The sequence below is a fragment of the Strix aluco genome, chromosome 5, assembly GCF_031877795.1.
Source record: "Strix aluco isolate bStrAlu1 chromosome 5, bStrAlu1.hap1, whole genome shotgun sequence".
NCBI classification, from domain to species: domain Eukaryota; kingdom Metazoa; phylum Chordata; class Aves; order Strigiformes; family Strigidae; genus Strix; species Strix aluco.
In genome coordinates, this window is record NC_133935.1 from 88,712,980 (window position 1) to 88,740,485 (window position 27,506).

The 27,506-nt window shown below is 70.7% G+C and overlaps 3 protein-coding genes across 3 annotated transcripts; 1 reads left to right on the forward strand and 2 right to left on the reverse strand.

The window, feature by feature from the left end:
* Positions 1-1,171: 1,171 nt before the first annotated feature.
* On the forward strand, positions 1,172-4,624 carry LOC141924082 (uncharacterized). Its single transcript, XM_074825930.1, has 7 exons — positions 1,172-1,353; positions 1,720-1,865; positions 2,504-2,578; positions 3,216-3,349; positions 3,543-3,680; positions 3,766-3,880; positions 4,239-4,624. Exons 1-7 carry the CDS (start codon positions 1,172-1,174, stop codon positions 4,622-4,624), a joined length of 1,176 nt encoding a protein of 391 aa, XP_074682031.1.
* Positions 4,625-12,986: 8,362 nt separating this feature from the next.
* On the reverse strand, positions 12,987-17,011 carry CPT1B (carnitine palmitoyltransferase 1B). Its single transcript, XM_074825520.1, is given in 19 exon segments — positions 12,987-13,109; positions 13,807-13,912; positions 13,996-14,183; positions 14,320-14,520; positions 14,663-14,678; positions 14,680-14,748; positions 15,240-15,275; positions 15,277-15,348; positions 15,439-15,516; positions 15,654-15,667; positions 15,670-15,739; positions 15,742-15,792; positions 15,876-15,977; positions 16,244-16,375; positions 16,377-16,416; positions 16,651-16,727; positions 16,730-16,792; positions 16,869-16,946; positions 16,949-17,011. Coding segments are annotated over 18 exon segments (1,362 nt in total). The 3' UTR covers positions 12,987-13,109; positions 13,807-13,900.
* A 3,323-nt stretch (positions 17,012-20,334) lies between these two features.
* CHKB (choline kinase beta) lies at positions 20,335-23,819 on the reverse strand (the record flags this gene model as incomplete). Its single annotated transcript, XM_074825931.1, has 10 exons — positions 20,335-20,871; positions 20,979-21,060; positions 21,211-21,317; positions 21,418-21,526; positions 21,611-21,698; positions 21,837-21,895; positions 22,163-22,267; positions 22,495-22,628; positions 22,777-22,890; positions 23,019-23,819. Coding segments are annotated over 10 exons (1,656 nt in total), but the record flags the coding sequence as incomplete, so codon positions are not given.
* Positions 23,820-27,506: the final 3,687 nt, after the last annotated feature.

A 27,506-nucleotide genomic window follows, 5' to 3' on the forward strand; every position in this document is an offset into this window, starting at 1 on the left:
CCCTTCCAGGAAAGCAGAAGTCAGTAACGGCCGCGCCAGCAGCCGGTGACCCTTTCTGGGCGTGACGTGAGCCAGTGTTGGGGTGTGACTGCACCCACGGGGGACACTGGGGAGGGGCGGGAGAGGGACAGGGGGTGGAAAACACCCAGGGGGGACGGGAATGGGGTCATGGAAAGTGGAGGAGGGAGCCAGGGATGTCGGGGGGGAACCAGGGGTGCAGGGGGGAAACCAGGGGTGTAGGGGCGGAGCCAGGGATGCGGAGGGGCGAGCAGCTGCCTTTGGGTCTCGGTCGTGTCAAGAGCCAACAACTCTAACGGCCAAAACCAGCCTCAGCCCGGCCTTGCGAAAGCGGGAGCGTGGGCACGCGCGGCCAGTCTTGGGGGGAGATGACAGAGGCGATAAACGTGCCGGGAGCTGACAGAGGGGGGTGACCCTGCCTTTGGGTATGGTGATGGGCCTTTGCCCCCCCCCCACCCCAGGCATGCCACTGCCTGAGCAAGGTGCTGGACCCGGGCTGGGACGTCCACAATGGCAATGGGGGGTAGGGGGGTGCATGTGCTGAATCTACTGTAGAATGTCCCTCCGACACCCAGAACACGAGAGGCAGAGGGAGCACCTGGCTGAGCCACGGGCAGTTGTGCTGACTGCCAGATGGGCACCTACACAACATCCTGGGCACCTACACAACATACTGGGCACCTACACAACATACTGGGTGCCTACACAACATCCTGGGTGCCTACACAACATACTGGGCACCTACACAACATACTGGGTGCCTACACAACATCCTGGGCACCTACACAACATCCTGGGCACCTACACAACATTCTGGGCACCTACACAACATACTGGGTGCCTACACAACATCCTGGGCACCTACACAACATCCTGGGCACCTACACAGCACACATGAGCTCCTACACAACACGTTGGGTGCCTACACACACGCACGGGCTCCTACACAACATATCTCTAACAAACTCCTTTAATTGCCTTTCCCTCATAATTTTTATTTTCTCTCTATTTGCAGTGACACAAAGTGCCACCGGCCCTGTCACCTCACGGCTCCTGCCCCCACACGCTGCAGTTCACAGGGCTGAGCACTAACGGTGATTGTGACCAGCCAGGTCCCACCAGCGTGTCCCAAGGTGGCCCCGGGCGTGGCCACATGCCGGGCGCCTGCACCTGGTGCCGGGAACGGCCCAAACTGCTGCTGCGGGTCCTCTGGCCCCAAACCCGCTGCCCCTCGGAGCCAGCTGGCCCACGGCGCTGGTCATGGGCCATCGCCACCCTCCCGAGGGGGTGTTGTGTAAGTACCCGCTGCCTCCTGGTGACCCTGGGGACATCGTGGTGCCACTCCTGGTGTCCTCAGGGACATCATAGTCCCACTCCTGGTGTCCCTGGGGACATCGTGGTACCACTCCTGGTGTCCCTGGGGATGTTGTGGTCCCACTCCTGGTGATCCGGGGGACATTGATGTCCCAGAGCTGTCCACAGGCCGAGGGGCGGGGGGGGCATGGGAGCATCCAGGAAGCCGATTTGGTCTCACTGGTCTCACTGGGAGCCCAGAGAAGCTGCAGTAACGACCCCCCCGCTCCCGTTCCAGGAAAGCAGAAGTGTTGGGGCAGTTCCAGGAAGGCTGCCCTGCCTGTGTCCTGCCTGTGCCCTGCCCGTGCCCTGCCCGTGCCCCCCCCCACTACCACCGCAGCCATAAAGCCCGCGGGCCCTGTCCCGGGGAGCTCCCGCCAGCGCAGCCCTCGCCCGGACAGACGGACGGACGGACCCGGGGGGAGCGGGACGTGGGTCACTCCCCACCAGAGACGCGTTGGCCACCGGCCAGTCCTGCTCCCGGGAGCCATCTGGTGAGTGGCCCCTGTCCCCTGCCCTGGGCTGGCATCCACCGCTGGCACCCACCTGGCACCCCCCGGCCACGGGGACCAGCAGCCGGTCAGGGGGTCCAGCACCCAGCCAGGAGATCCAGCACCCAACCGTGGGGTCCAGCACCCATCCAGCACCCAGCTGTGGGGTCCAGAACGTGGCCATGGGGTTCAGCATCTGGTCAGGGGGTCCAGCACCCAACTGTGGGGTCCAGCACCTTGTCAGGGGGTCCAGCACCCATCCAGGAGATCCAGAACCCAACCATGGGGTTTAGCACCCATCCAGGTGGTCCAGCACCCATATTGGGGTCCAGCACCCAACAGTGGGGTCCAGCACCCATCCAAGTGGTCCAGAACCCAGGTGTGGGGACCAGCACCTGGTGAGAGGGTCCAGCACCCAGGTGTGGGTCCATCACCCATCCATGGGGTTCAGCACCCATCCAGCACCCAGCTGTGGGGTCCAGTGCCCAGCCGGGGGTCTCCCTGTGAGAGGGGCTGGGTGGGGGCGGCAGGACCCCGTCACTCCCCATTTTTCAGCGAGGATGAAGGCTGCCCACCCCCTGCCCTCATCCCGGGATGGAGCTGCCTCCCCCTTGCTCACACCCCCCCCTCTCTCTCTTCAGCAGCAGAGATGAGGCCCAGGCCCCTGCTGCCTCCCTGCCTGCTCGGCTGCCTGCTCCTGCTCGCCTGGGTGGGGGGTGAGTCCCTGCCTGGGCCGCGGGCCCCCCGGGGGACAGGGGTGCTATTCCCCCCCCCCGTAGGCAGCAGCGCCCGAGCCAGCACCCCCTGACCCCCGATTCCCACTCCCTGCCCCTGCTCCCCGCTCCCCAATCCTCAATCCCTGCTCCCCCACCCCTTCCCCCCTGTGCCCAGTCCCCGTCCCTTGGCAGCCCCCCTGTGCCCAGCCCTGCCTGTGGGACCCCTTCCCTGCACCCCAAGTGCCAGGCAGAGCCTGGGGGGTTCCCCTCGGTTGAGGTGCCCCTTGGGTGGGGGTGTCCTTGGTTTGGGGTGCCCCTGGGTGGGGGTGTCCTTGATTTAGGGTGTCCCTGGATGGGGGTATCCCTGGGGGGGGGTGTCCCTAGATGGGGGTGTCCTTGATTTAGGGTGTCCCTGGATGGGGGTATCCCTGGGGGGGGGTGTCCCTAGATGGGGGTGTCCTTGATTTAGGGTGCCCCTGGGTGGGATCTGGGGGGGCCATTGCCAAGTGGCCCCACACCCACAGCAGACATCCCGGCTCCCTCCCCATGGCAGTGGGGGGGGTAATGAGCCATGGGGAGTGGAGGGGTGGGTGCCCCCCTCCTGTGGGACAGCGGCGGCTCTGCCTGCGTTTTGAAGGTGCCCTCGGTGGCCTCCCCCACGGGGGGGCCACGGCGAGGACGCGGACAGCCAACTGCCCCCCCAACTGGCTCTACTTTCGGGGGAGCTGCTACGGGTACTTCATCGAGAGGAGGACCTGGGCCGAGGCCGAGGTGGGTGCTGGCATCCCTGGGGGGGTCCCCGGGGTGGGGGAGTCAGTGGGTGAGGATTGGGGACAGGACCCAGAGTAGGGGAAGTGGGGGGCTGCATCCTGGGGGGGGGGGGGGGGGCGGGCAGGGGGCTCTGCTGCTTGAGGGTGCCCGGGGGTGTGGGTGCTGGGTGCTGAGCCCCCCCGTGCCCCCCCAGGAGGAATGCCAGCGCTACGGCCCCATGGGGCGACTGGCCTCCATCCACAGCCAGGGGGGCAGCAGGGTCCTCGCCCGCTACATCAGCAAGCAGAGGGCCAGGGACAACGTCTGGATCGGGCTGCAGGACGAGGAGCACGTGAGTGAGTGGGGGGCTGCCCTGGACCCCCCTGATCCCCCCACCCGCTGACTCCCGTGTCCCCCCCCCTTCCCGGCACCCACAGACCAGGCAGTGGAAGTGGTCCGATAACTCCGTCTTCGACTACAAGCGCTGGGACAAGGGGCAGCCCAACAACCTGTGCAACAAGGAGGACTGCGTGGTGCTGGACAAGGCGTCGGGTGAGGGGGGGCCGGGGGGGCGCGGGGGGGGGCTGGTGTGGCCACTAGGGGCGCGGGGGGGGGGGCTGGCTGTGGCCACTGCCGGCATGGCCGGGACCCCTGACCATTGCGGGGGGGGGGGGGGGGGGGCTGGTGGTAAAGGAGGGATGGAGGGGAGGGGTGAGGGAGGTGGGGGGTGATGAGGATAAAAGGGGTGATGGAGGTGGGGGAGGAGAGGGAGATAAAGGGGTGATGAGGATAAAAGGGGGTGATGGAGGGGGAGAGGTGATAGAGGAGAGGGGGTGGCGGAGGTAAAAGGGGGTGTCCCGGGGGGGTGTCCGGGCTCGGGGTGACTCGCTGTCCCCCCCCACCCCCCCAGGTTTCGAGCGCTGGCACGACTACCCCTGCAACTACAAGTTCCCCTTCCTGTGCCCGGCACCAGCTCTGAGGGGCGGCGGCTCCCACCGGGGGCTGGGGGTGTCCCCAGGCCCCTCCCTGCCCGCTGCCCCGCTGGGGCTCCCCCTCCCCGTCGGGCTCCGTCCCCGCCGGGGCTCCGTCCCCGCCGGGCCCCCCCCATGCCCAGAGGACAATAAACCCTGGCTTGAGCGCCCAGCACCCCCCCGCGCCCGTGTCCTTCCTCCGCACGCGTGGGCACGGGCAGTGCCACCCGCCAAAGCCACTCCTGTCCCTGCCCTGGGGACACCTTCTACATTGGGGGACCCCTCTTGCCCTGGGGACACGTCCTGCCTTGGGGACCCCTCCTAAACTGGGGGACACTCCCCCGTACTGGGGACACATCCTGCTTGGGGACACGTCCTGCCTTGGGGACACGTCCTGCTGGGGACACGTCCTGTCTTGGGGACACCTCCTGCCCTGGGGACACGTTCTACATTGGGGACGCCCCTGCTCTGGGGATCCCCCGCCCCATGGCGCCAGTCCCCAGCCCCGCTCCCCGGCACCGGCCACTCCCAGCCCTGGGGGGGGCAGCCGGGGGGACCGTCCGGGCCTTGGTCAGTTTGACCCTAAAATGGACAAAAATCTGTAGAAAACCGTGCTGCGGGGCGGGGAGGGGGGGAGGGCTGGGGGGCAACGGGGGTCCCTGCTGCGGGTTTGCACCCCCCTGCGTGGACCCCCGGGGTACCCCGCGGTGCCCCCCCCCGCTCCTCACGCTGCTCCTGCGCGGGGGTCGGTGCTGAGACCCCCCCCCGGGGCAGCAGCCCCAGAGCGGGGAGTGGGGGTCTGGGGTCCTGCCGGGGTCCGGGGCTGCGGGGGTGGAGGGACGGGTGGGGGATCCTCGCCCTCGGCTGTGCCCCCCCCCCCCCACTTTACCCCGTTTCCCTCCCGTGGGGGCTCGGGGGACACGCGGGTGCTGCCGGGGGTGCCGCCGAGGGGGGGGTGGGCAGCCCTGGGGTCACGGATGCGGCGGAGAAAGACGCGGGGCCAGGGTGTGCTTCGGCACACTTTATTGTGGGGCCCACCCCGCCGGGGGGGGGGGGGTGCCCGTGAGCTGTTGGGGTGTTGGGGCAGTGGGGCAGGGGGTGGTGTGGGGTCTGGGATTGGGGGGCAATGGGGAAGATGGGCGTGCGGGATTTGAGGGTCTGGGGTTGGGGGGGCAATGGGGAAGATGGGTGCAGGATTTGGGGGTCTTGGGGGAGGGCAATGGGGCAGAGGGGGGCGGGATCTGGGGTTTCCAGGGTGTGATGGTGCAATGGGGTGAAAGGGGTGCAGAGGCTCGGGGGGGGGGGGGGGCAATGGGGCGGAGGGTTTTTGGGGGTCTGGGGGGGGGCAATGGGGAAGGGGGGGCAGGATTTGGGGGTTGGGGGGGCAATGGGGCAGAGGGGGGCGGGATTTGGGGGTCTGGGCTGTGCTGGGTGCAGTGGGGTGCAGGGGGTGGGGGGGGTGTCCCGTGGGGACACGCGGCGTTCGGGGTGGAGTGGGGGGGGTCCTGGGGGGGGCCCCTCCTAGGCCACGTATTTGCAGATGAAGGGTTTCCTCTCGCCGCAGGAATCGTCCTCCCAGGACATGAAACCTGCGGGAGGAGGGAGCCAGCGCTTGGGGGGGGCCCAGGGGACCCTGCCCGCCTCCCCCCTGCCCCCGGAGGCCCCCCCCTCTCACCCGAGGAGTCCTCCAGCGCGGCGCAGCGTTGCCCCTTGGGGGGGTCGTCCCCCTCCCAGGCCGAGTAGCGCTGCCTGGAGCCGTCTGCCCACGTCCAGGCCTGGCTCTGGTGCCCGGGATGGGCAGGAGGCAAGGCAGGGGTCAGGCCAGGGCTCAGGCAGCAGCTGGGGGGGGGCACAGGGCTGGGAGCAGCTGGCGGGGGACAACCTGCAGCCAGCGTTGTGGGATGGGGAGTGGGACAGACAGACGGACGTGGGCAGTGCAGGGAACACGCGTGAGGTGTGGGCAGGGGCAGGCAGGGAGCAACGGGCAGCTCTCTGGATGGGGACGTGTGGGAAGGGTCCGGGGCAGAGCATGGGGGCGGGGGTGGGTGACTCCCCAGGAGCATGGGGGGAGCTGTGGGCAGCCACCGTGTGGCAGGACTGCGGGCCAGCGTTACGGGCAGCGTTACGGGCAGCACTGCGGGCAGCGTTGCGGGCAGCGTTGCGGGCAGCACTTGCCGGGCAGGGGGCCACTCACGCGGTGGTAGAGGCCGATCCAGACGTTCTCCTCCTCCTCCTCGCGGCGGCTGGCGCTGCGGCGATGAAGGCAGCGAGGGCGCGGTGCTCCTCGGGGGTGTGCAGCGAGGCCAGGTGACACCCCCCGCGGAGCAGCCTTGCACCGAGCCCTGGCAGGGGACAGGCAGGTCGGGGGGGGGGCGCGGGCCCTGGCAGCGCTGCCTGCGCAGCGGGGGTCCCAGGGGACACCCCCCACCCCAGCACCACCTCTGCCTTCCTCCAGGTCAGCTCCTGCCCGAAGTAGCCGTAGCAGTGGCCCCTGAAGTCCAGCCACCCCCGGGGGACACTTGCTCGCCTGCACCCCTGCTCGGGGGGGGGGGGGGGGGGGCGGGGGGCGTCAGGGCCTTCACCGGGACCCCCCAGCAGCGCCCGGGCACAGCCGGGACCCGGGTGGGGCTCGGGGCACCCCCCGGGCCCCCAGTTGAGGAGGCTGATCCCCAGCCCCTGCGTTTCGGGGGTCCCGGTGCCCTCCCTTGTGTGCAGGGAGCTGTGGAGGGCAGGGCGGGCAGGGCAGGGCAGGGCAGGCAACATGGGCGAAGGGTCGTCGCGGAGGGAGGGAAGGGCAGGGTACGGGCAGGGTGCGGGCAGGATCTCACCGGGCAGGGCCAGGCAGCCGAGCAGGCAGGAGCCCCAGGGAAATGCGTCTGGTCCCATCCTCTGCCTTCCCTGCGGCGGGGGAGGAGGCTGGAGCAGGGTGGGGGGGCAGCCTGGGCACCCACCTCCTGCCTGGGCACCCAGTAGGTGCCCCAGCACCCACCTCCAGCCCCAGCACCCACCACCCCAGCCCCAGTCCCCCCCAGCACCTGCGGGAGCGACGCGGAGACGAGCCGGCTGGGGCAGGACCGCGGCCGCCCCGACACCTTTATAGGCGCCGGGGAGCCGGAGGGGGGCCGGGGGGTGGCACCCACTCCTGCGCAGCCACCCCGGCCCCGCTGGCAGCCGGATCAAAGGGGCGAAGCGGCCGCCCCACGGCTCCGGGCCACAGCTCCCGGGCCCCCCCCGAGGCACCGTGGTCCCCCGTGGGGTCCCCCTCTGCCCCCCCCGGCACCAGCCGTGGGCGATGGTCCCAGCCACGCCGGGAGCCCTGAGCCCCCGCGCGCCCAGCCGGGCCCCGCCCGGGGCAGGGCCCCCCCGGGTGTCACCGGCCGAGCCCCACGCGTGTCGGGTGCTTCGCGGGCAGCGCCCGGTGTTCACCCCGAGGTGGGTGCCCGGCCCTGGGCTGCATCTCGCCGGGCTGGTCCCTCTGTGCCGGGCAGCACCCAGCTCCAGCCGCGGCCTCCTGCGGCACCCCACCGCCCCGTCGTGGCACCCACCGCTCATCGTGAGCACCCACTGCACTGTATAAGCACCCACCACACCACCGTGAGCACCCACCGCTTGTCGTGGCACCCACTGCTCATCATGGCACCCACTGCACCACTGTGAGCACCCACAGCTTGTTGTGGCACCCACTGCACTGTCATGAGCACCCACCACTCATCGTCGTGGCACCCACCACTCCATCGTGAGCACCCACAGCTCCGGCGTGGCACCCATGGGTCCAGCATGAGCACCCACTGCACCGGCGTGAGAGCACCCAGCTTGGCACACATGGGTGCAACGTGAGCACCCACCACTCTGGCGTGAGGACCAGCACTGCACCGGCGTGGCCACCCATGGGTCTGGCGCGAGCACCCACCGCACCATCATGAGCACCCACCCAACCAGTATGAGCACCTGTTGCACTGGTGTTGGCACCCACTGCTCCAGTATGAGCACCCACAGCTCCGGCAATGAGCACCCACTGCACCAGCGTGGCACCCATGGGTCTGGCGTGGAGCACCGGCTATCGGGGGGGGCCCGGGTCGCTGCCCCAGAGGTGGTGGGGGCACAATGCGTGGGCCAAGCGATGCTGGGTGGTGGGCACGGACCCACGGCGGGGAGTGGGGTGCTGGGAGAGCCCCACGGGGTGCAGGGTGCCAGGAGAGACCCACGGTGGGATTGGGAAGCCGGGAGGGTCCTGCAGAGGGATCGGGGTGCTGGGAGGGTCTCATGGGGTGCAGGGTGTCAGCAGGGACCTGTGGGGGGATTGGGTGTGCTGGAAGGGTCCCATGAGGGGGATTGGGGTGCTGTGAGGAACCCACAGGGGGATCAGGGTGCCAGGAGGGGACCCGTGGGGGGATTGGGGTGCCATGAGGGTCACACAGAGGGATTGGGGTGCTGGGAGGGGACCCGTGGGGGGATCAGGGTGCCAGGAGGGTCCCACAGGGGGACCGGGGGTGCCGGGAGGCAGCACCCCGTTGCAGAGGTGCCGTTCCCCGGGCACGCAGCCCCCCCCGCAGGGCCGGGGGGGGGGGGTGAGGGCCCGGGCCCGGGCCCAGCCCAGGCGGCTCCCGAGGAACACGGGCCCGGCAGCTCCGCCCCCCCCCCCCCCCGCGCCCCGCAGAGGCCTGAGCCCCCCGGGGTCCCCACCGCACACCTGGGGGCTCCGGGTTCCAACCTATGTGGGGTCGGGGTGCAGGATGTCACACACCAATATGGGACTGGGGGCTCCCCCCCGCCTCTGCGGAGTGACGGTGCTGGGGGCCAGGGGGCAGGAGGGGCCCCGGCTCTCAGCACCCTCTGGGGGGTGTCACTGCGGGGGTCACCTCCCCACAGTGTCCCTCTGCCTGGGGACAGTGGGCGGCTCCGGCAGCACAGGCAGGGTGTGCAGGCAGGGATGTGAAGGCAGGGATGTGAAGGCGAGGAAGGCAGGGATGTGCAGCGCAGGGGATGTTGCAGGCAGGGGTGTGCAGGCAGGGATGTGCAGGCAGGGATGTGCAGGCAGGCTGTGCAGGCAGGCTGTGCTCTCCCCAGGGCCGGAGCACCCCCGGACCAGCAGGTGCCCGCAGCGCGGGGGGCCCTCAGCCCTCTGCCCCCCACCCCGCAGACACGGGCCGGGCTGTGCCGCAGCTCCGGGCTCCGGCCGGGCGCGCGGGGGGACGGTGCCGCCCCCCCCCCGCCGTGGGGCGCGTCCCGGGACGAGGCGTCCCCGTGTCCCGCCGCGTCGGACACGGCCCAGTGGGCTCTGCGCAGCGCCTGTCCCTGCCCGTCCCTGCCCGTCCCTGCCCGTCCCTGTCGCCCGCGCCCCCGCTGCACACCCCGCGTCAGCACCCACGCAGGCGGGCCGGGCGGGCGCGCGGCGCAGCGGCACGGGGGGGGGGGTCACCCATTCCCGCCCCCCTGCACCCTTCACCACCGCTGCCCGCCGGCTGCCCGGGACCCCCCGGGGGGGGGGGCGGCAGGGGACCCCCGGCCGGGGGCGGGGGCTCACACCAACAGCCTTTATTGGAAGCATGTACAGAGCAGCCAGGCCCCCGCTGTGCCCCCCCCGTCCCCCCCCTCCCAGCACCGGGGTTCGGGGTGGCCCCCGCCAGCCCCAGCTCCGTGTGTCCGTGTGTCCCCCCCCGGGGGGTGGGGGTCCAGCCCGCCCCCCCCCCTCACTTCCCCCCCTTTCTCGCCCGGCTTGTCGAAGAGCTCGGCGATGTCCAGCATGGCCTGGTGGATGTTCCTCCCGAAGCGCTTCGAGTCCTGCGGGGGCGACACCGTGACCCCCGTGTCCCGTCCCCCCGCCCCGGGCAGGGCCCCCCCCCCCCGCCGGGACATGGAGGGGTCATGGTCAGGGGTCGGGGGGGCTGCCCCAGACCCACAGGGGACCCCGCGGCACAGACACGGCAACTGCAGCACCAGCGAGAGCCGCCGCTGCCTGCGCTGCCTGGGGGGGCCCCCCCCCGGAGCCCCCCCCTCACCGCGAGAGAGGCCCTCCCGCCAAGCCCCCCACCCTTCCCGGGGTCTCTCACCCGTCTCGGAGCTGGAGAACTTGCTGGAGACGTGGAAGGTGATGAGGTTCTCGCCGGGCGATGATGTAGGAGACACCGAGTAGCCATCATCTGCCACCTGTGAGGGGGGTGAGTGTGGGGTCGGGGCAACCCCCATGGACACCCCCCAGGGCACCCCTGGGGCACCCACCGGGGCCGTGGGTCTGGGGGCACCCAGCGTGGGGCACGTGCCTGCCCCCAGAACCCACAGGGGGGGGGTGTCCTCCAGAACCACACACCCGCCCCCTTGGCACCCCCACACGCCCCCCCCGGGCGCCCCCCGGGGCCCCCCAGATGCTCACAGGGGCCGAAGCCCGCCACCGGTGGAGACGTGGGTCGGGGAAGCGGCTCAGGTCGAACATCTTCAGCTGCTGCTGTGCGGGGTCTGGCTGGTGGAGAGGCGCCAGGGCTCCGACAGCACCTGCCCCGCCACGCGGGCGTCGGGTGCCGCTGGTGGGTGAGGCACCCCACTGTGCCCCAGAGCACCCCACTGCACTCCGGCTGTGCCCCAGAGCACCCCACTGCACCCTGCTGCACCCCAGAGCACCATGCTGTGTCTCACTTGTGCCCCAGAGCACCCCACTGCACCCCAGAGCACCCTGCTGCACCCCAGAGCACCCCACTGCAACCCAGGAGCACCCCACCTGCAACCCATTGCGCCCCAGAATACCTCACTGCACCCCAGAGCACCCCACTGTGCCCCAGGGCGTCCTGCTGCACCCCACTGTTTCCTTTGTTGTACCCTGCTGAGCCCCCACTGCGCCCCACTGCACCCCCAGAGCACCCCGCTGCACCCTGCTGTGCCCCACAGCACCCCACTGCACCCCAGAGCACCTCAGAGCACCCCACTGTGGCCCAGAGCACCCCACTGCAACCCAGAGCGCCCACTGCACCCCACTGTGCACTCCTGCACCCCACGCATGCCGGGGTGTGTTGCCGTGGCGCGTTGCCCTCCGCCCCCCGCGCCCCCAAGGGCTCACCTGGGCCAGGAAGGGGGACTGCACCCCCAGGTAGCGCGACACCACGTAGAGGCAGAAGAGGTTGCTCGGTCGATGCCGGCGCCCGTCATGGCCAGGCGATGAGAGGAGCTGGTGTCGCTCTGGCTGCCAGCTTGAAGAGCCGCTGGCGCTCAGCTCGCTGCAGGGGGTGGATGGGCTCAGGGATGGGGTCCCCCTCACCCCCAACCCGGCCACCCCCGTGGCTCTGAGCGGGGCGAGGGCCTCCCCCTCCCCGGGTCCTGCCATGGGGGAGGAAAGGGCTGTGCAAGCACTGGGGGGACATGGTCCCCAGGGATGGGGGTGTCCTGGAGGATGGGGACACCCCCAGGGACAGGGACCTGCTCCAGGGATGGGGATGTCCCCAAAGGAATAGGGACCTTCATGAGAGGCGGGGACCTCCCCAAGAGTTGGGGACCCCCACCATGAGGGACGGGGACCTCCCCCAAGAGATGGGAACCTCCTCCAGAGGTGGGCAATTTCTCCAGGAATGGGAATGTCTCCAAGGAATAGGGACATCTGCCAGAGGTGGGGACCCCCATGAGGGAAGGGGACCTCCCCAGGAGTTGGGGACCCCCAAGAGGGTTGGTGACCTCCCCAAGTGATGGACACTTTCTCTAGGGACAGGGACCGTCCCCAAGGAATATGGATATATAGCAATGGGGACCCCCCATGGAGGATGGGGACCCCCCCATGAGGGATGAGGAACCCCATGAGGGATGGGGACTTCCCCAAGAGTTGGGGACCCCCATGAAGGATGGGGACCCCCACAAGGGATGGGGCCCTCCTCCAGAAACGGGGCCCTCCCCAAGGGATAGGACCACTGTGCAGGATGGGGACACCCCCCTCATGACAGGGACCCCCCCGAGGGACAGGGACGTCCCCAAGGGATGTGCTGGCTGAGCCCGATGGCGCAGGGATGGCCTCAACCTCGGAGGGGAGGTTTGGGGGGTTTGGGGGGGGTCTGCGGAGTGTGTTCCCCAGCACGTCGCTCACCGTCTGCCGTGTGTCGGCCATGCTGCGCACGAAGGCGATGGCCTCAGGCGGGTGCAGGACCTCACCTGTCTCCGTCCGGACCCCTCGCGGAACAGCCGCGTCATGGAGGCCTCGTAGGTGAGGCAGAAGCGGCCCTTGTCCTGCGGAGAGGCCGGAGCGGGGATGCTGTCCCCATGTGTGTCCCCCCCAAAACGTGTGTCCCCCCCCCCATCCCCGTCCCGCGGCGGCTCACGCGGAAGTGGGCGAGCTGCAGGGAGATCTGGATGAAGGCGTCGGGGCTGGTCCGGCACCTCTTGATCAGCCCCTTCCCGAACTGGGTGAACTGGGAAGCAGCAGAAGTCGACGTCGTCGGCCAAGGCCTTGGCCAGGCGGTACGAGCCCTCGATGGCGGCGCGCGGCACTGCGGGGGGGGGGACACATGGCCGTGGCGGATGGGGGTGCACAGCACCGCCCCCCGGCCCCCCACACTTTCACCCTTGGGGACAGTGGGGGGGACGCTGGCGGCTCAGCCCCGGGACCCCAGCGCAGCGATCCCGTGGGGAGCATGGAGCCCACCCCCACTGTCAGGGTTGGGGGGGGGACCCCTGAGATCCTGCTTGTCGGGCTGGGGAGGGGAAATCAGACCCACCTCCTGGGGGAGATCCCACTGGAGGCGCTGCGGGGGGGGCGAGCTGGGTGTTGGGCTCACCCCCGGCAGTGCCCCCCCTCCCTCCGTGTAGCCCAGCTGGAATTTGTCTGTTGCCAGCATGAACTGGGGGGGGGGGAGAAGGGTGTCCCTGAGCATGGGGCACCACCCCCCAAGCCCCCACCGAGCCCCTCAGTGTTGCGCCATCCACCACCCGGCTGCCCCAGTCGCCCCCAGTGTCGCCCCACACCCCCCCCCCCCCTCGCCCCCCCCGCCACGCCTCGGCAGCCCCACTCACCCCAGGTGACCAGCCGGGGGCCCCCAAATGGGGGTAGGGGTGCCCAATGGGCGTGCCCCAGCCTGGGGGTGCCCAGCCCTGGGGGTGCCAAGCTCTGGGGATGCCTAAATGGGGGTGCCCAGCCCTGGGGTGCCCCATCAGGGTCCCCAGCTGGGGGTGCCCAATGGGGGTCCTGAACCCCAGGGTGCCCAAGGAGGGTCCCCAGCCTGGGTGTGCCAAATTAGGGGTACCCAAGGGGGTCCCCAGCCCTGGGGTGCCCTGTAGGGGTCCCCAACTGGGGCTGCCCAATTGGGGGTGCCCAATGGGGGTCCCCAGCCTGGAGGCTCCCCCAACTGGGGGTAGGGGTGCCCAATGGGGGTCCTGAGCCCCAGGGTGCCCAAAGAAGGTGCCCAGCTTGAGGGTGTCCCAAATGGGGGTCCCCAGCCTGGGGGTCTTAAACTAAGGGTGCCCAGCTGGAGGGTGCCCAAGGAGGGTGCCCAGCCGCAGGGTGCCCAGCCCAGGGGTTGCCACCACCCCCCCCGTTACCTCCCAGAGGTGCCCGATGATGGGCGCGTCGGCCCAGGAGTGCTCGGCGTTGGCGCCCAGCTTCCCGTTCTTGTAGACCACCAGGGTGAAGGACTTATCGAACCAGCTGCGGGGAGAAGGGGGGGGTGTGAGGGCAGGGGGGGCACCATGTGGGGGGGGTGGGCGGTGCTGGGGGGGGCGGTGCCCCACCGGTCGTAGCACTGGCCGTGCAGCAGGGACTTGGCGTAGGTGTCCATGCATCCCTCCTGGCCCGGGCTGTAGCCGTGCTCCTCCTCGTCCAGCGTCAGGAAGAAGGGCCGCTCGCTCCACCGGCGTCCAGCGACGTCTTGTTCTTCCCGTGGCTGAAGAACCGGGCTCGAGCCTCGGCCCAGGGCACCCTGTCGGTGCCGCCAGTGTCAGGGCAGGGGCAGGCGATGCTGAGCCCCCGCCCCCTTGACCCCCAACCCGCAGCCTTCCACCCCCCACCCTCATCCTGGAGCATCTCCTTGGGCGTGGGGGGGGTTGCCGAGGCACCTCTCGCCGGCGGTGTGAGTGCCGCCAGCCGCTCCTCGCCAGGCTGGGGGGGCGAGGGGTCATCCAGCGATGCGCTGGAACTGCAGCTCCAGGTCTCGGGGGGGCAGCAGTTGCCCCCCCGTAGTAGAGCCCAGACCTTGTAGAAGCGGCCCCGGTGGTACACGGCCAGGTGCTTGCTGTCCACCAAGTGCAGCAGCGTGTCTGGGGGGGGGGACACACGTACACACACGGGTTGTCACAGTCACCCTCAAGGATGCTCCAGAACCACCCCCCCCCGGGGACAGGCACTGTGCGGGGCTGAGCACTGCTGAGGGTTTGGGGACCCCCCCCGACACCCCCGTACCCGTCTCCTTGCCAGGGGATGCGGGTGGTGTTTGAACATCCGTTCCGACTGGTAGTGCACATGGGCACGATGCCCAGCGCCATCATCTGGGGGGGGCGGTGGTGAAGGGGGGGCCAGGGTGCCCTGCGCCCCCACCTCTGACCCCCCAACCCTCCAAACCCGGCCCCCTCTGAGTCCCCCAGCAGCCCCCAGACCCTGTGCCAGCCCCATGGCAACTCCCTCCTGCCCCCCAGCCTCCCTGACACACTCCCTGACCCACCTGAACCCCCCACTCCTGTGCCCCACAGCCCCCCTGAGCCCCCCAGCAGCCCCAGGACCCTGTGCCAGCTCCACAGTGACTCTCCCCTGACCCTACCCCTGCCCCCCTGCTCTCCCTGACACCCCCAGACCCACCTGACCCTCCCCAGCTGCGTACCCCCAGCCCTACCTGATCCCCCAGCCCTCCAGCCCCCCCTGAACCCTGTGCCAGCCTCAACGGCAACTCCCCCCGCCCCCAGCCTCCCCTGACCCCCCCCAGCCCAGTGCCCCGCAGCCTCCCCTGCCCCCCAGCCCCCCCAGCCCCCCCCCGGGTGCTCACGGGGGGGATCTCCCCGCGGTCCAGCTTGCGGCGGTAACAGCAGGATGGCGTGAACTGCGTTCCCTGCCCGGGCAGCCTGGATGTGGCTGGGGGTCACATAGAGAAAATCCTGGGGATGAGGGACGGGGTTTGGTGATGATGCCGGGGGGCACCCAGTAGGGGTTTTGGTCGTGCTGGTGGTCGCCCCCCCCCGCCTCACCATGGCGTAGTAGTTGCTGTTGACCATGAGCGGGCTGCGCCCGCGCAGGTAGATGTACTGCTCCCACCAGTCGCTCACCTGCAGGGACGGGGACAGGGATGGGGTGCAGGAACCCCTGCCCTGCCCCTAATGGCCCCAGGGGACCCAAGTACCCCCCCTCCCACGATCATGGGGGGGCAGCAGGGCCGCGGGCTGGGGCTGGGGGGGTCGCTCACGTAGTTGGTTGTCACCAGGACTTGAGGATCAGGTACTTCTGCAGCCGCGGAGCCGTCTTATCCTTGAACTCCTTGGCCAGAGCCTCCTCATCTCACCGAACTTCTTGTCATCCATCAGCGGGCGCACGGACTCCAGGTACTATGGGGAGGGGGCTCGGTGTGACCCCCCGTCCCCATCCCCGTCCCACCGCGGCCGCCCCACCTCCCACGCCGGCCCCTCACCCGGGTGACGGTGGCCTCCACGGAGGGCACGGGCAGCTTGGGCAGGGAGGTCTGGAAGCTGTAGAGCAGCGGCTTGCGGCCACACAGCACCTTCACCAGCGCCTGCCGACACGCCGAGGGCTCAGCCACCGCGGCACAGCCACGCGCCGGCGGCACCAGGAGCCCCCCCCGCGCCCGCTGTCCCCCGGGTCGCAGGGCCCCGGCACCCACCGTCCCAGTGCCCCGGCGCGGGCTCGGCTCGTCCCCACCGCCAGCAGCTTCATGGCTGCCGCCAGCGGCGCCGGCACCCGCACGCGGACGCACTCTGCGCCCTCCCGCACCCACGCTGGGTGCTGCCGGTGCCGGTGGGGGCTGCGGGGGCTGCTCACCACCCAGATTTTGGTGCTGCGGCTCATCTTGCCATGGGGCTCGAACATCCACCCGTGGTAGGAGAGGAGCAGCTTCAGCGCCTGCCGGAAGAGCAGGACGGCCGAGAGCCAGACGCCAGTGGAGAAGAGCGCGGGCACTCACCATCGTCCGGCTCTCGTAGCTCAGGAGGCGGCTGCGGGGGCAGACGGGGGTGAGGGGGGGGGGACACATAAAGGCCACGACCCCCTCCCTCAGGGATGTCCCCACGCAGGGCCGTGTCCGTGGCATTGGGGGACGTGTCATGGGGAGGTCTCCAAAGGGGGGTTTTCCAGTGGGGCAGGGCCCCGGGGGTGCTGGGACCATGCTGGGGGGGCGGTGGACGGGACGGATGCAGGGGGGGGTGTGTATGTGTCCCCCCTGCGCTCACCTCTCGGGCAGGCAGTGGCGGATGCGGGCGATCATCCCCAGGGAGGGGTCAACCTGGCAGTAGAAGGAGCCAGCGGTTGGCCATCCACGACCACCATCCAGCTGGAGGGGGAGGCGGGGTACACGCCGGTCAGGAAGCTGTTCTGTGGGCACAGGGGGGTGTCAGGGCTGTAGGGACGGGGTTGCAGGGGGGTCCCCAAGCATCTGGCTGCCCCCCACCTTAGCGCGGACCAAGCGCTTCTTCCAGGAGGAGATGCCGGCGAGGTAGAGCTGCCGCACGGCCTCCGCGGCTGAGGTGGAAGTCCCAAGCCCTCGGGGGTGACGGTGAACTGGAAGGCCACGGCCTGGTGAGCCTCCGCCATCCTGGGGGGGCTGCCGGCACCTGCGGGGGGGCGCACGGGGGGTGGCTGAGTGCTGGGACACCCCCTGCCCGGCACCCGCGGTTCGGGCGAGGAAAGGGGGAGGTCTGTTGCGGTGCCGGGGTGCGGGAGCAGCCGCGGGGGGGGCGGTGGCGGGGCAGTGGTGGCAGTGGTGGGGCGGTGGCGGGGGCAGGCCGGCCGTGTCCCGCCAGCACCCCGGGCGCGTGCCGCGGCCCAGTCACGCGGCGCTGGCCGGGCGCCCACTGAGCGAAGGGTCAGCGCCGGCCGCGGCACCGGCGAGGGGACGGCAGTGCGGACGCGCCCCCGCTCGCAGGCAGCTGCTGCAGCCAGACCCCAGGAGGCCGAGGCAGCACCTGCCCCCGTGCCGGCCCGCGGCACACGCCGTCCCCGCGCCGGGAACGCCGCCGGCTGAGCCCCAGCGCTGCCGCAACTGCGGCCTGGGGGCAGGGGAGCCCCCCCGGGGTGTCCCCGGTGCGGGGGCGCTCAGGGTGCCCTTCACACGGCATCCCCGGGACGGGGGGGACGGCAGCAGCTCGGCGGGGAGCAAGTCACCGCTACCGCTGCACCGCACGGCACCGTGACACCGTATGGTTACACCGTGTGGTTACACCGTGTGGTTACAATGCACTGCACCGTGACACCATACGGTTTACACCGTGTGGTTACACCGTGTGGTTACAACGCACGGCACCGTGACACCGTATGGTTACACCATGTGGTTACACCGTGTGGTTACACCGCACTGCACCGTGACACCATATGGCTACACCGTGTGGTTACACCGCACTGCACAGTTACACCGTGTGGTTACACCATATGGTTACACCGCACTGCACAGTTACACCGTGTGGTTACATCGTGTGGTTACACCGTGTGGTTACACCGCACTGCACAGTTACACCGTGTGGTTACACCGTGTGGTTACACCGCACTGCACAGTTACACCGTGTGGTTACACCATATGGTTACACCGCACTGCACAGTTACACCATGTGGTTACACCGTGTGGTTACACCGTGTGGTTACACCGCACGGCACCGTGACACTGCACGGCTACACCGTGTGGTTACGTCATATGGTTACACCGCACAGTTACACCGCGCTGCACAGTTACACCATATGGTTACCCCACACGGTCACACCGCACTGCGCTGGTGTGTGTTACACTGCACCACACCACTGCACGGCACGGCCTGGCACTGCATAGCATGGCCCAGTACGGCCCAGTACGGCCCAGTACAGCCTGGCACTGCCCGGCACAGCACTGCATAGCATGGCCCAGTACGGCCCAGTATGGCCCAGTACAGCCTGGCACTGCCCGGCACAGCACTGTGTGACCTGTCACGGCCCAGCGCAGCCTGGCGCTGTATAGCATGGCCCAGTACAGCCCAGTATAGCCCAGTATGGCCCGGCGCTGCACAGCCCAGCCTGGCCGTGTCACCGCAGGCTCCGGTGTCCCCGCAGGGCCCGTGTCCACGGGTGGGACGAGGCCCCCGTGGGTGTCACCTCCCCCCCCCGCCCTGCCGCCAGCGCCACAAGGTCACCGGAGCCCCGTGGCCCCGCAGCCCCCCCCAAACCGCCGTCCGCCCCACGGAGCCCCCCCACGGGCCCGGTCCCACTCCCGGGGGGCGCAGGCGGGACCCACAGCAGCGGGGGGGCGCCGGGGGGCCGCTGCCCCACGGACACGGGTGGGCCCCGGCGCCGGGCGGGTGTGGGGCCGCGGGGTGCCCCGGCGCCGAGGGGGTGTGGGGGGGGGTGTGTGCCCGCCCCACGCGTGGGTCCCCCCCCCCGCCGGGTGCCCGTTACCTGCTCGGGGGGTGCGGACTGCGGGCGGCGGCCCCGGGGACGGCGGTTCCCTGCACCGGTAACCGGACACCGGCGGCGGGCGGGACCCGCTCCGCGCCCCGAAAGGGCAACGGCGGCCGCCGCTCCTCCCCCGCACCGCCCCGGGGGGCCCGCACCCGGGGAGGGGGGGGGGGGGGGGGGGGGGGGGCGGAACACCCATGGGGGACCGGCAACACCCGGGGGGGACCCACATCTCGGGGGTGGGGGGGGACCGGACCCCCGTGAGGGGACCAGCAACTCCGGGGGGGCACCCACATCCTCGGGGGGGGGACACCCGCACCCCACATGCCCGGGGGGGGAACCGACACCCCGCGGGGGGTCCGGCACGTCGGGGAGGAACCCGCACCCCGGGGCGGGGGGGGGGACAGACGTCCCCGGGGGGGACACCCACATTCTGGGATGGGAGCAGCACCCCGGGCAGGGACTGGCCCCCCCCGAGAGGAAACCGTGTCCCCCAAAAAGGGCCCTGCACACCAGCGGGGGGGGACACCCACCTCCCCAGAGAGGGACCAGCACCCCAAGAAGGGACCCACATCCCTGGGGGGGACACCCTGTACCCCAAGAGGGACCCACATCCCAGGCAGGGACCCACAGCCCCAAGGGGGGAACTCCAAGGAGAGAGTCCCTCACCCCACCCAGCCCCACCATGTGGGGCTGCATCGCCCCCCCCCCCCCCCCCCCCCCCTTCCCTGGGCCATGGCGGGGGCCCGATCCTGCTGCCCCCGGTCAGAGCCCCCCCCAGACCCCAGGACATTGGGGGTGCATGTGTGTGTGCCCGGTGCCCGCCCCAGCCAGGGCTCAGCCCCCGGGCGAGACCCCCCAGGCCTCTGCTGCCCCCCCCAACAGCTCTGGGGGGTCCGGGGTTGGGGGAGCCACAGAAAAGGAGCCCCCAGCCCGTGCCCCGCAGATGCTACTGGCCACTGGGCTATAAATAGCTGGTATGTGGGTGAAAGAGGAACTGGGCGAGCACTGAGGGGGAACACCAGGCCCTGGGCCCCCCAGCAGCCTCATGCTGGGGGGAGCTCCTGGCCGGGGCCGGGGGGGGCACAGGGGAAGGTGGCCAACGAGCAAGTGAAGCCACGAGCCCCTGGCCGATGTCGCAGGGGCAGGGCAGGGGGCAGGGCAGGGGGCAGGGCAGGGGGCAGGGCAGGGGGCAGCACCCTCCCAGGGCAGGAGGTAGGTGCAGGGATTGCACCCCCAGGGCGAAGTGTGGGGGACAGAGCCTGTGCCCCCTCCTCCTCCAGTCCAGCCCCGGGCAGGCATGAGCTGCAGCCCCCCTTGCCCCCCCCCACAGCGCTGGCTGAGGCTCTGGGGAGGGGGATTTTGGGAGAGGGGCAGCATGTGCTGCTGGGGGGCAGCCCCCTCCCCTGCGCTGGGCTAGCCCATGGCACTCCAGCACAAGCCGTGGGCAAGCAGGGGGGAAGCGGTGGCCACGGGGCCACAGAGAGCGAGTCAGCGCGTGCACCACCGCCACGTTTATTGGTCTGAAAGTTTACATTCTGCTGTCGGGGGGGGCAAAGGAGCAGCCCCCAGCCCCCGGCCAGACTAGCCGTGGGGCTACTAGCCCCGGGGAAGCCAGGTCAGGACAGGGAGGGCCAGGGGAGCAGCTCGCAGATCCTGCCCTGGCCCTCGAGGTCTGGGGAAGGGGGTGGGGGGGGAATGAGATGCCGGCATGAGTCCCCCGCACCCCTCTGCCCCAGCAGCACCCCGTGACCTCTCAGCATCCCCCCGCGGGGCCCCCCCCAGCAGGCAGGACCCTGGGAGGGGCAGCCAGCACAGCCGAGCCCCCCCGCCCCCCTGGTCCAGGCTGCCCCAGACCCCCCCGCTGCTGGCTGGGGCAGGGGGACCCCTCCAGCCCCCGCCCCCAACTGCTGGCCGGGGCAGGGGAGGGGCTGCGGCAGCGAGAGGGGCGCAGGCAGGGCCGGGGGGGGGGGCCGCGCTCAGGAGCACTGTGCCTTGTGCTGGAAGTAGGCCTCAAAGCGGCTCTGTGCATAGTCCTGGGGTGGGAAAGGGGGAGTCAGGGAGCACCTGGGCCCCCCCCAACACCCCCCAGCCCCGCCTGGTAGAGCAGGGGGACGTGGTGGGGGTCCCGGGCAGCGCTCACCAGGTACCCAAACTCGATGGTGGAGATTTTCGCCTGCAGGATGGACCAGAGCCCCCAGAAGAAGTGAGAGGCCAACGCGAACCTGATGGGAGAGCAGCCATCAGCCCCGCCGTGTCCCCTCCAACAGCCAGCAGGAGGGGCTGGGGGGGACGCTGCCCTCTCTGTGCAGCGAGATTGTGCCCCCCCGGGCAGCCCCCACGGCTACAGGGACCCCCCCCCTTCCACCCCTCACCGGTTGATCTCGGTGAGCATCTCCTCCTCGATGCGGGCCTGCTCCTCGTGCGTGGTGTCCCTGCGTCGCCCCGAGTCCTCCGAGAGGTAGTGCCGGATGAAATGCAGCTGGAAAAGGGACAGAGCGGCTGGGACACCCCCCCCAGCCGCCCCCCCCAACTCGCTGGGAGCCCCCCCGCTCCTCGCCCGCTGCCCGGGGCGGCTCTACCTGCTGCTGCCGGCTGGGGTAGTGCTCGGGGGAAGCCTTGAAGAAGGGCCAGGAATCATGGGTGTAGTTGTAAACCCACTCGCAGAAGTGGTTGCCGATGTCGAAGCCCCTGGGGGAAGGGGAGGGTGAGCAGGGCCCTGGCTGCTCACACGCAGGAGTTAGGCCCCACCCCCCGTAGCCCCCCCGGCCCCACCGGTAGTTGTAGCTGCTGTACTCGAAGTCGATGAGCATGAGCCTGTCGGAGGAGGAAGCCTCGCGCCCGGCCAGCAGCAGGATGTTCCCTGTGCAGAGATGGCGCTGGCTCAGGTTGGGGGGGCCGGGGGCACCTCCCCAGTTCTGCCGGAGCCGGGGGGGCAGCTCAGGCAGTGGCAGGAGCCGGCCTCGGCGAGGGGAAGTGGCCGCTCGTCCGCCGCGCTCACCCTCCTGGACATCGTTGTGGCAGAAGACCACAGGCGAGGGGGTGGACTCCAGCAGCGCCCTGCGAGGGAAAGGGGGAAGACACCTCAGCGGGGCCAGGACCTGCTGGCCCGTGGCCACCAGCCCCAGCGACGCAGGGGCCACCACTGTGGGCAGGCAGACGGACGGACTGATGGACACAGCTGGGATCTGGAGCACGAGGAACACGGACATGGGGACGCGGGACACGCTCTGAGGACACGGGGTGCAAAAATTGCTCCCCAAAGAAGCCGAGACCCCACCCAGGCTCCCCGCGAGGAGACCCCCGCCCCGGGCGGGCCAGGCTCACCTCAGGCTCTTCATCTCTTCCTGCAGGTTGTACGTCTTGAGGTGGTTGAACTTCTTCAGCTGCTCTTCCTCGGGGAAGGTGAGCTCTGAAATCTGCTTCAGGTACCTGAAGCGCAGGAGACGGTGCTGCAGCGGGACGGACGCCGCTGGGTGCTGCCACCTCCCCAAAATCCACCCCCCCACCTCCTCAGCCCGGCCGAGGAGCCACTCTGCGCCCTGTTCCTCTGGGTTCCGCTGGCAGCCGGCCCGGAAGCCTCTCTGTGCTCCGGATCCGGCGGGATTCTGGGGGCTGAGGCGAGCTGGGAGCCCGCGCCGGCTGGCGGCTGCCCTCACCACTCCATGGTCCCGAAGAGCCACTTGGGCTCCTTGTTGAAGGGCATCACCATGCCGTGGAACCGCGACATCTTCACCGCGATCTCCCCGGAGATGTCGGGGTCCTGCAGGTCCTCGGTCCGCAGGCGCCGGCTCTGAGGTGGGGGGGATACAGACACACACAGAGCAGCGATGGGAGCGGCCTGCCCACCCCGGGGAAGCTCCTGGTGCTGGAGCCGGGGCGAAGAGCCCCCCGAGGCACGTTCCTGCGGGATGGGGCGAGGGGCAGAGCCTGTCCCGTACCGGAATGTACTGCTCCAGCCTCCCCTGGGGGAAGACCCCGTAGAGCCGCGGCCCCAGCGCCCGCTCGGCCAGGATGGCGAACATCACGCTCTCCAGCACCAGCGAGTCCACGCCCTGCGGATACCGGCCGTGAGCCCCCCACCCCGGTGAGCCCCCATCCCGTGGTGGTGGGCCTGGGCTGGGAGGAAGATGCTGGTGGAGCCCTGAGCAGGCGGCCAGCGGTCGTGGGGGGCTGCACTCACCTGCAGGATGGCCCCGTAGACACGCAGCAGCACTTGCCGGGGCTCGTCCCCCACGCTGAGGATGTGCTCCGGCAGCGCACACTTGAACAGCAGGTTGCTGAGCCCCCGCTGTGGGCACGGGCTGGTCAGGGGGTGCCGGCGGGGAGCGCGGGGGGAAACTGGGGTACGACTGGGAGAGGGCTGGGGCGACTGGGTGCGGGGACGGGGGCAGGATTGTGGCACTGGAGGGGACACGACTGGGGCAGCTGGCAGGAGCTGGGGCCACCGGTGAGGGGAGCAACTGGGGGACACCAGGAGTGGGACTCGGTCAGGGGGGGCAACAAGGGCACTGGGAGGGGGACAGGGACACCAGCCGGCAACCGGGCACCGGGGGGGAGACACAGGACTTGGGGAGGGACTGGGGCACCAGAGAGGGGAACTGGGGGGAGGACCGGGCCACCGCGGGGGGACCAGTTGAGAGGGGACTGGACCACCCGGGAGGGGTAACGGGGACACCGGTGGTGCGGGGGCACCCGGAGCGAGGACAGCGGGGTGGGGGGGGGGGTCGGGCAGGGCCGGTGCCCCCACCCTCAGGCAGCCCCCGGCGCCGGTTCGTACCTGACGGGCCCGATACCGAACTCCTCGGGCCCGATGAGCTTCCAGGAACCGGCGAGGAACTCCCGGCACCAGGCGTAGGCCTGCAGGCGGGTGGCGGCGGGCACGGCCCCGGCCCCGGCCCCGGCCCCGGCCCCGGCCCCGGCCCCGGCCCCGGTCCCGGCCCCGGCCCCGATGCCCGCCCCCGCCGCCGCCGCCGCCATGGCTTCAGCGCCCGTCGCGGCGCGGGGGACGGGGCGTTTGTAGGTCCAATGGGAAAGCGCGCCCGGCGATGACGTCACGAGGCGCGGCCAATGGGCTGGAGCGGCGGGGATGCGGCGGAACGTGGAGGTGAAGGCGCGGCTGCGGGCACCGGCGGCGGCGCGGGGCGCGGCCGAGCGGCTCGGAGGACCCGGCCGGGCCCAGGTCCAGGCCCAGGCCCAAGCCCAGGCCCAAGTCCAGGGCCAAGTCCTGGTCCAGGCCGACACCTTCTTCCGTGTCCCGCGGGGCCGCCTCAAGCTGCGCCGCACCCAGGTTAGTGCGGGGCACCAGACGGGGGGGGGTCAGGCCTCGGGCGGGGGGTCCCCGGGCAGCAGCCGGGGGTGCTCGGGCCTTGGGGAGGGGCGGCCTGTGGGCCCGGCCTGGCCTGCCGGACCCTGACCCTAACCCTAACCCGGCCTACCTGATCCTGACCCTGAGCTGGCCTACCTAATCCCAACCCTACCTGACCCTGACTCTGCCTCTCCTGCATGACCCTGACCCTGACCCTGACCCTGCCTGACCCCGTCCTTGACCCTGACACTGTCTCACCTGTCTGACCCTGCCTGACCCTCGCCCTGTGTCTGACCCTGGCCCTGTGTCTGGCCCTGACTGGGACTGCCTGACCCTGACCGGGACTGCCTGACCCTGACCCTGACCCTGCTTGACCCTGTCCTTGGTCCTGACCCACCTTGACATTGACCCTGACCCTGACCTGGCCTGCCTGATCCCGACCCTGACCTTGCCACCTTCCCAGGATGGGCGGGGGGAGCTGATCTTCTACGAGCGCCCTGACACCGCCGGCCCCAAGCTCTCCCTTTTCAGCGTCACCCCCACGGATGACCCCGACGGCCTGGAGGTGAGCACTGGGGGGTTCTGCCCTCCGGGACTGGGCGGTGCTGGCCACTCCCCACCATGGAGCTGCGTGGAGCACCCGGGGCCTCGTGGGGGGGCTTGTGCCCCCGCCTTAGCCCCCCCCCGGTGCAGCCCCTGCCCCTTGGGGGGGTGGCTGCCGGGCGCGGGCAGCAGCTCTCCCGGTGCGCAGGCGGTGCTGGGGCAGGCGCTGGGCGTGTTGGGCGTGGTGAGGAAGAAGCGTCTCCTCTACCTCGTGGGACAGACCCGGGTGCACCTGGACAGCGTGGAGGGGCTGGGGGACTTCCTGGAGCTGGAGGTGAGTGGGGCAGGGTTGGGGTGTGGGTGCGGGCCGCCGTGGCGGCCCGGGCCTCATCCTGCCGCTGCCCGCAGGTGGTGCTGACGGCGGAGCAGACGACGGGGGACGGCGAGCGCGTGGCCCGACGGCTGATGGAGCAGCTGGGGGTCGAGGAGGGGGACCTGATCTCCGGGGCCTACCTGGACCTTCTCCTGGCCGAGGGGCAGTCGGGCTCGTGAGGGCTCGCTGGCGGCCCCTGCGCCAGGGGCTGAGCCCCGTCCCCACCGTGACAGCACTGAGGGCCCCCCCCTCCCCACGTGGGTGCTGGCCCCTGCCCTTCGCTGCACAATAAAAGCTGGGGGGGGACAGACGGTGTCTGTGCCTGGGACTGGCTGCGCCTCAGTGCCAAGGTCAGGGCACCCGCGGTCGCCGCTTGACACCCCCTCACCCAAAGCAGGGCGAGGGGTGCCAGCCCTTGGGAGGGGGCGCGGGGGGGGGGCGGCTTGGCTGCGCGGGGAGGGGAGGGCCGGGCTGGGCAGCAGCGCTCGGCCCCGAGCCGGGATTACCTCTGCTGCCCGGCCGGGGCTGTGCCGGGAGCCGAGCCCAGCAGTGCCGCGGTCAGGGGGGGTGCTGGGGGCTGCTGAGGCAGCAGATGGCTCCGTGGGGGGGGTCTGGGGGGGGCCGGAGGCATCTGTGTGGCCGTGCCATCTGCCTATGCCCGCTGGTCCTGCCTGAGGGGGGAGGCCAGGCAGGGCTGGGGGGGTGTGACAGGCTGGGGGGGTCTGGAGGGGGGGAGAGCTCAGCCGTGGGGCCAGCGAGGGAGGGGGGACCCCGGTGGGGATGGGGTGCTGGGGCCCTGCGGCTAGAGCCCCCCTGCCCCCCGAGGGAGGCCAGGCCTGGGGGGAGCTGGGGGCAGCAGGAGCGGCTGGTGAAAGGTGGGGGGGTCTGCACTCCCGCCCCCTGCCCCGCCCCGGTAACGGGGTGCTGCTGAACCCCTCGTTTGCCAGCTGCATTTCCCAGGGGAACGCCTGAGCTTTGGGGGGGGGGGTGTCTCCCCGACAGCCTCCCCCTCCCCCCCCCCCCCCCCCCCGGAGCCCACATCTCGGGGTGCTGGCAGGCGGGGTCCGCCCCCCGAGGGGCGGGGTCTTGGGGTGTTCCCGAGCCGGCCTTGGTCTCACTTGGGGCTCCCCCCTCAGCCGGGAGGGGGGACGGGGCAGAGGGGGCTGGGAGGAGCTGCAGGACTGCCCCCCCGGGCTCAGTAGCCGGCTGGGGGGGCACAAGGACCCGTGGAGAGGGGCTGAGGTCACCAGCCCCCCCAATTCCCCACCTCCGCCTTTGGGCCCCCCCCCAAATGCAAGTTGTTCCCCAGGGCAGGGATTCCCCCGCTGCCCCCGGGTCCTCATGGCCCCTCGCTGCCTCCCTGACTGCCCCCCCCACCTCCAGTGCCCCCAGAAGCTCCTGCCCCCCCCCCATCCTGTCACCACTGTGTGACCCCCCCAAACACGCCAGCTCGTGGGACCTGCTCTCCCCTATGGCCTCCTGTGCCCCCCCCCGTGCACAAATCTCCCCTGCCTCCCTGTCCCACTCTCTCTGTGCCCCCCTCCCATTCCCCCCCCCCCCCCAAATCCTTCAGGGCCTCTTGCAGCTTCTAGAACCCCCTCACTCCCTCCCGGCCCCCCCATTTCACCCCGTCCCCTCTGCGCACAGACCCCCCCAAAAGCCTCCTGAGCACCCCTGCACCTCCCATCCCAGTTCATGGCCCCTTCCCCACCCCTCCTGGACCCCCCCACTGCGCCCCACTCCCCAAGCCATGGACCCCCACGTCTCCCTGACCCCTCCCACTGTATCCCCCCCCAATGCTTCACTGACCTCCCCCGTCTCTTCCCCCCCCCATTTCTCTCTGCCCCAAAGCAGGAGCCTCCGTGACCCCCGGGTCCCCCCCGCCCCCTGCCCGCCCCGTTCAGCACCGGCTCGCGGACAGCCCCCGGCCCGTCAGCACCGGGCACCGGACAGCGCCCGCCCCGCCCCCGCCCCGCCCCCCGGCCTTGCACCGCCTCCACCTCCCTATACGGCTCCCTGCCCCCCTACAGCTCCCTATAGACCCCCTGCCCCTCCTATAGACCCCCTGCCCCTCCTGTAGACCCCCTGCCCCTCCTGTAGACCCCCTGCCCCTCCCTATAGACCCCCTGCCCCTCCTACAGACCCCCTGCCCATCTCTACAGACCCCCTGCCCATCTCTATAGACCCCCTGACCCTCCTATACACCCCATGCCCTGCTATAGACCCCCCTGACCCTCCCTATAGACCCCCTGCCGCTCCCTATAGAACCCCTGACTCTCCCTATACACGCTCTGCCCCTGCCTATACACCCCGTGCACCTTCTCTATAGACGCCCTGACCCTCCTATAGACCCCCTACTCCTCCTATACACCCCCTGCCCCTCCTGTAGACTCCTTGCCCCTCCCTATAGACCCAGTGATCCTCGCTATATACCCCCTACACCTCCC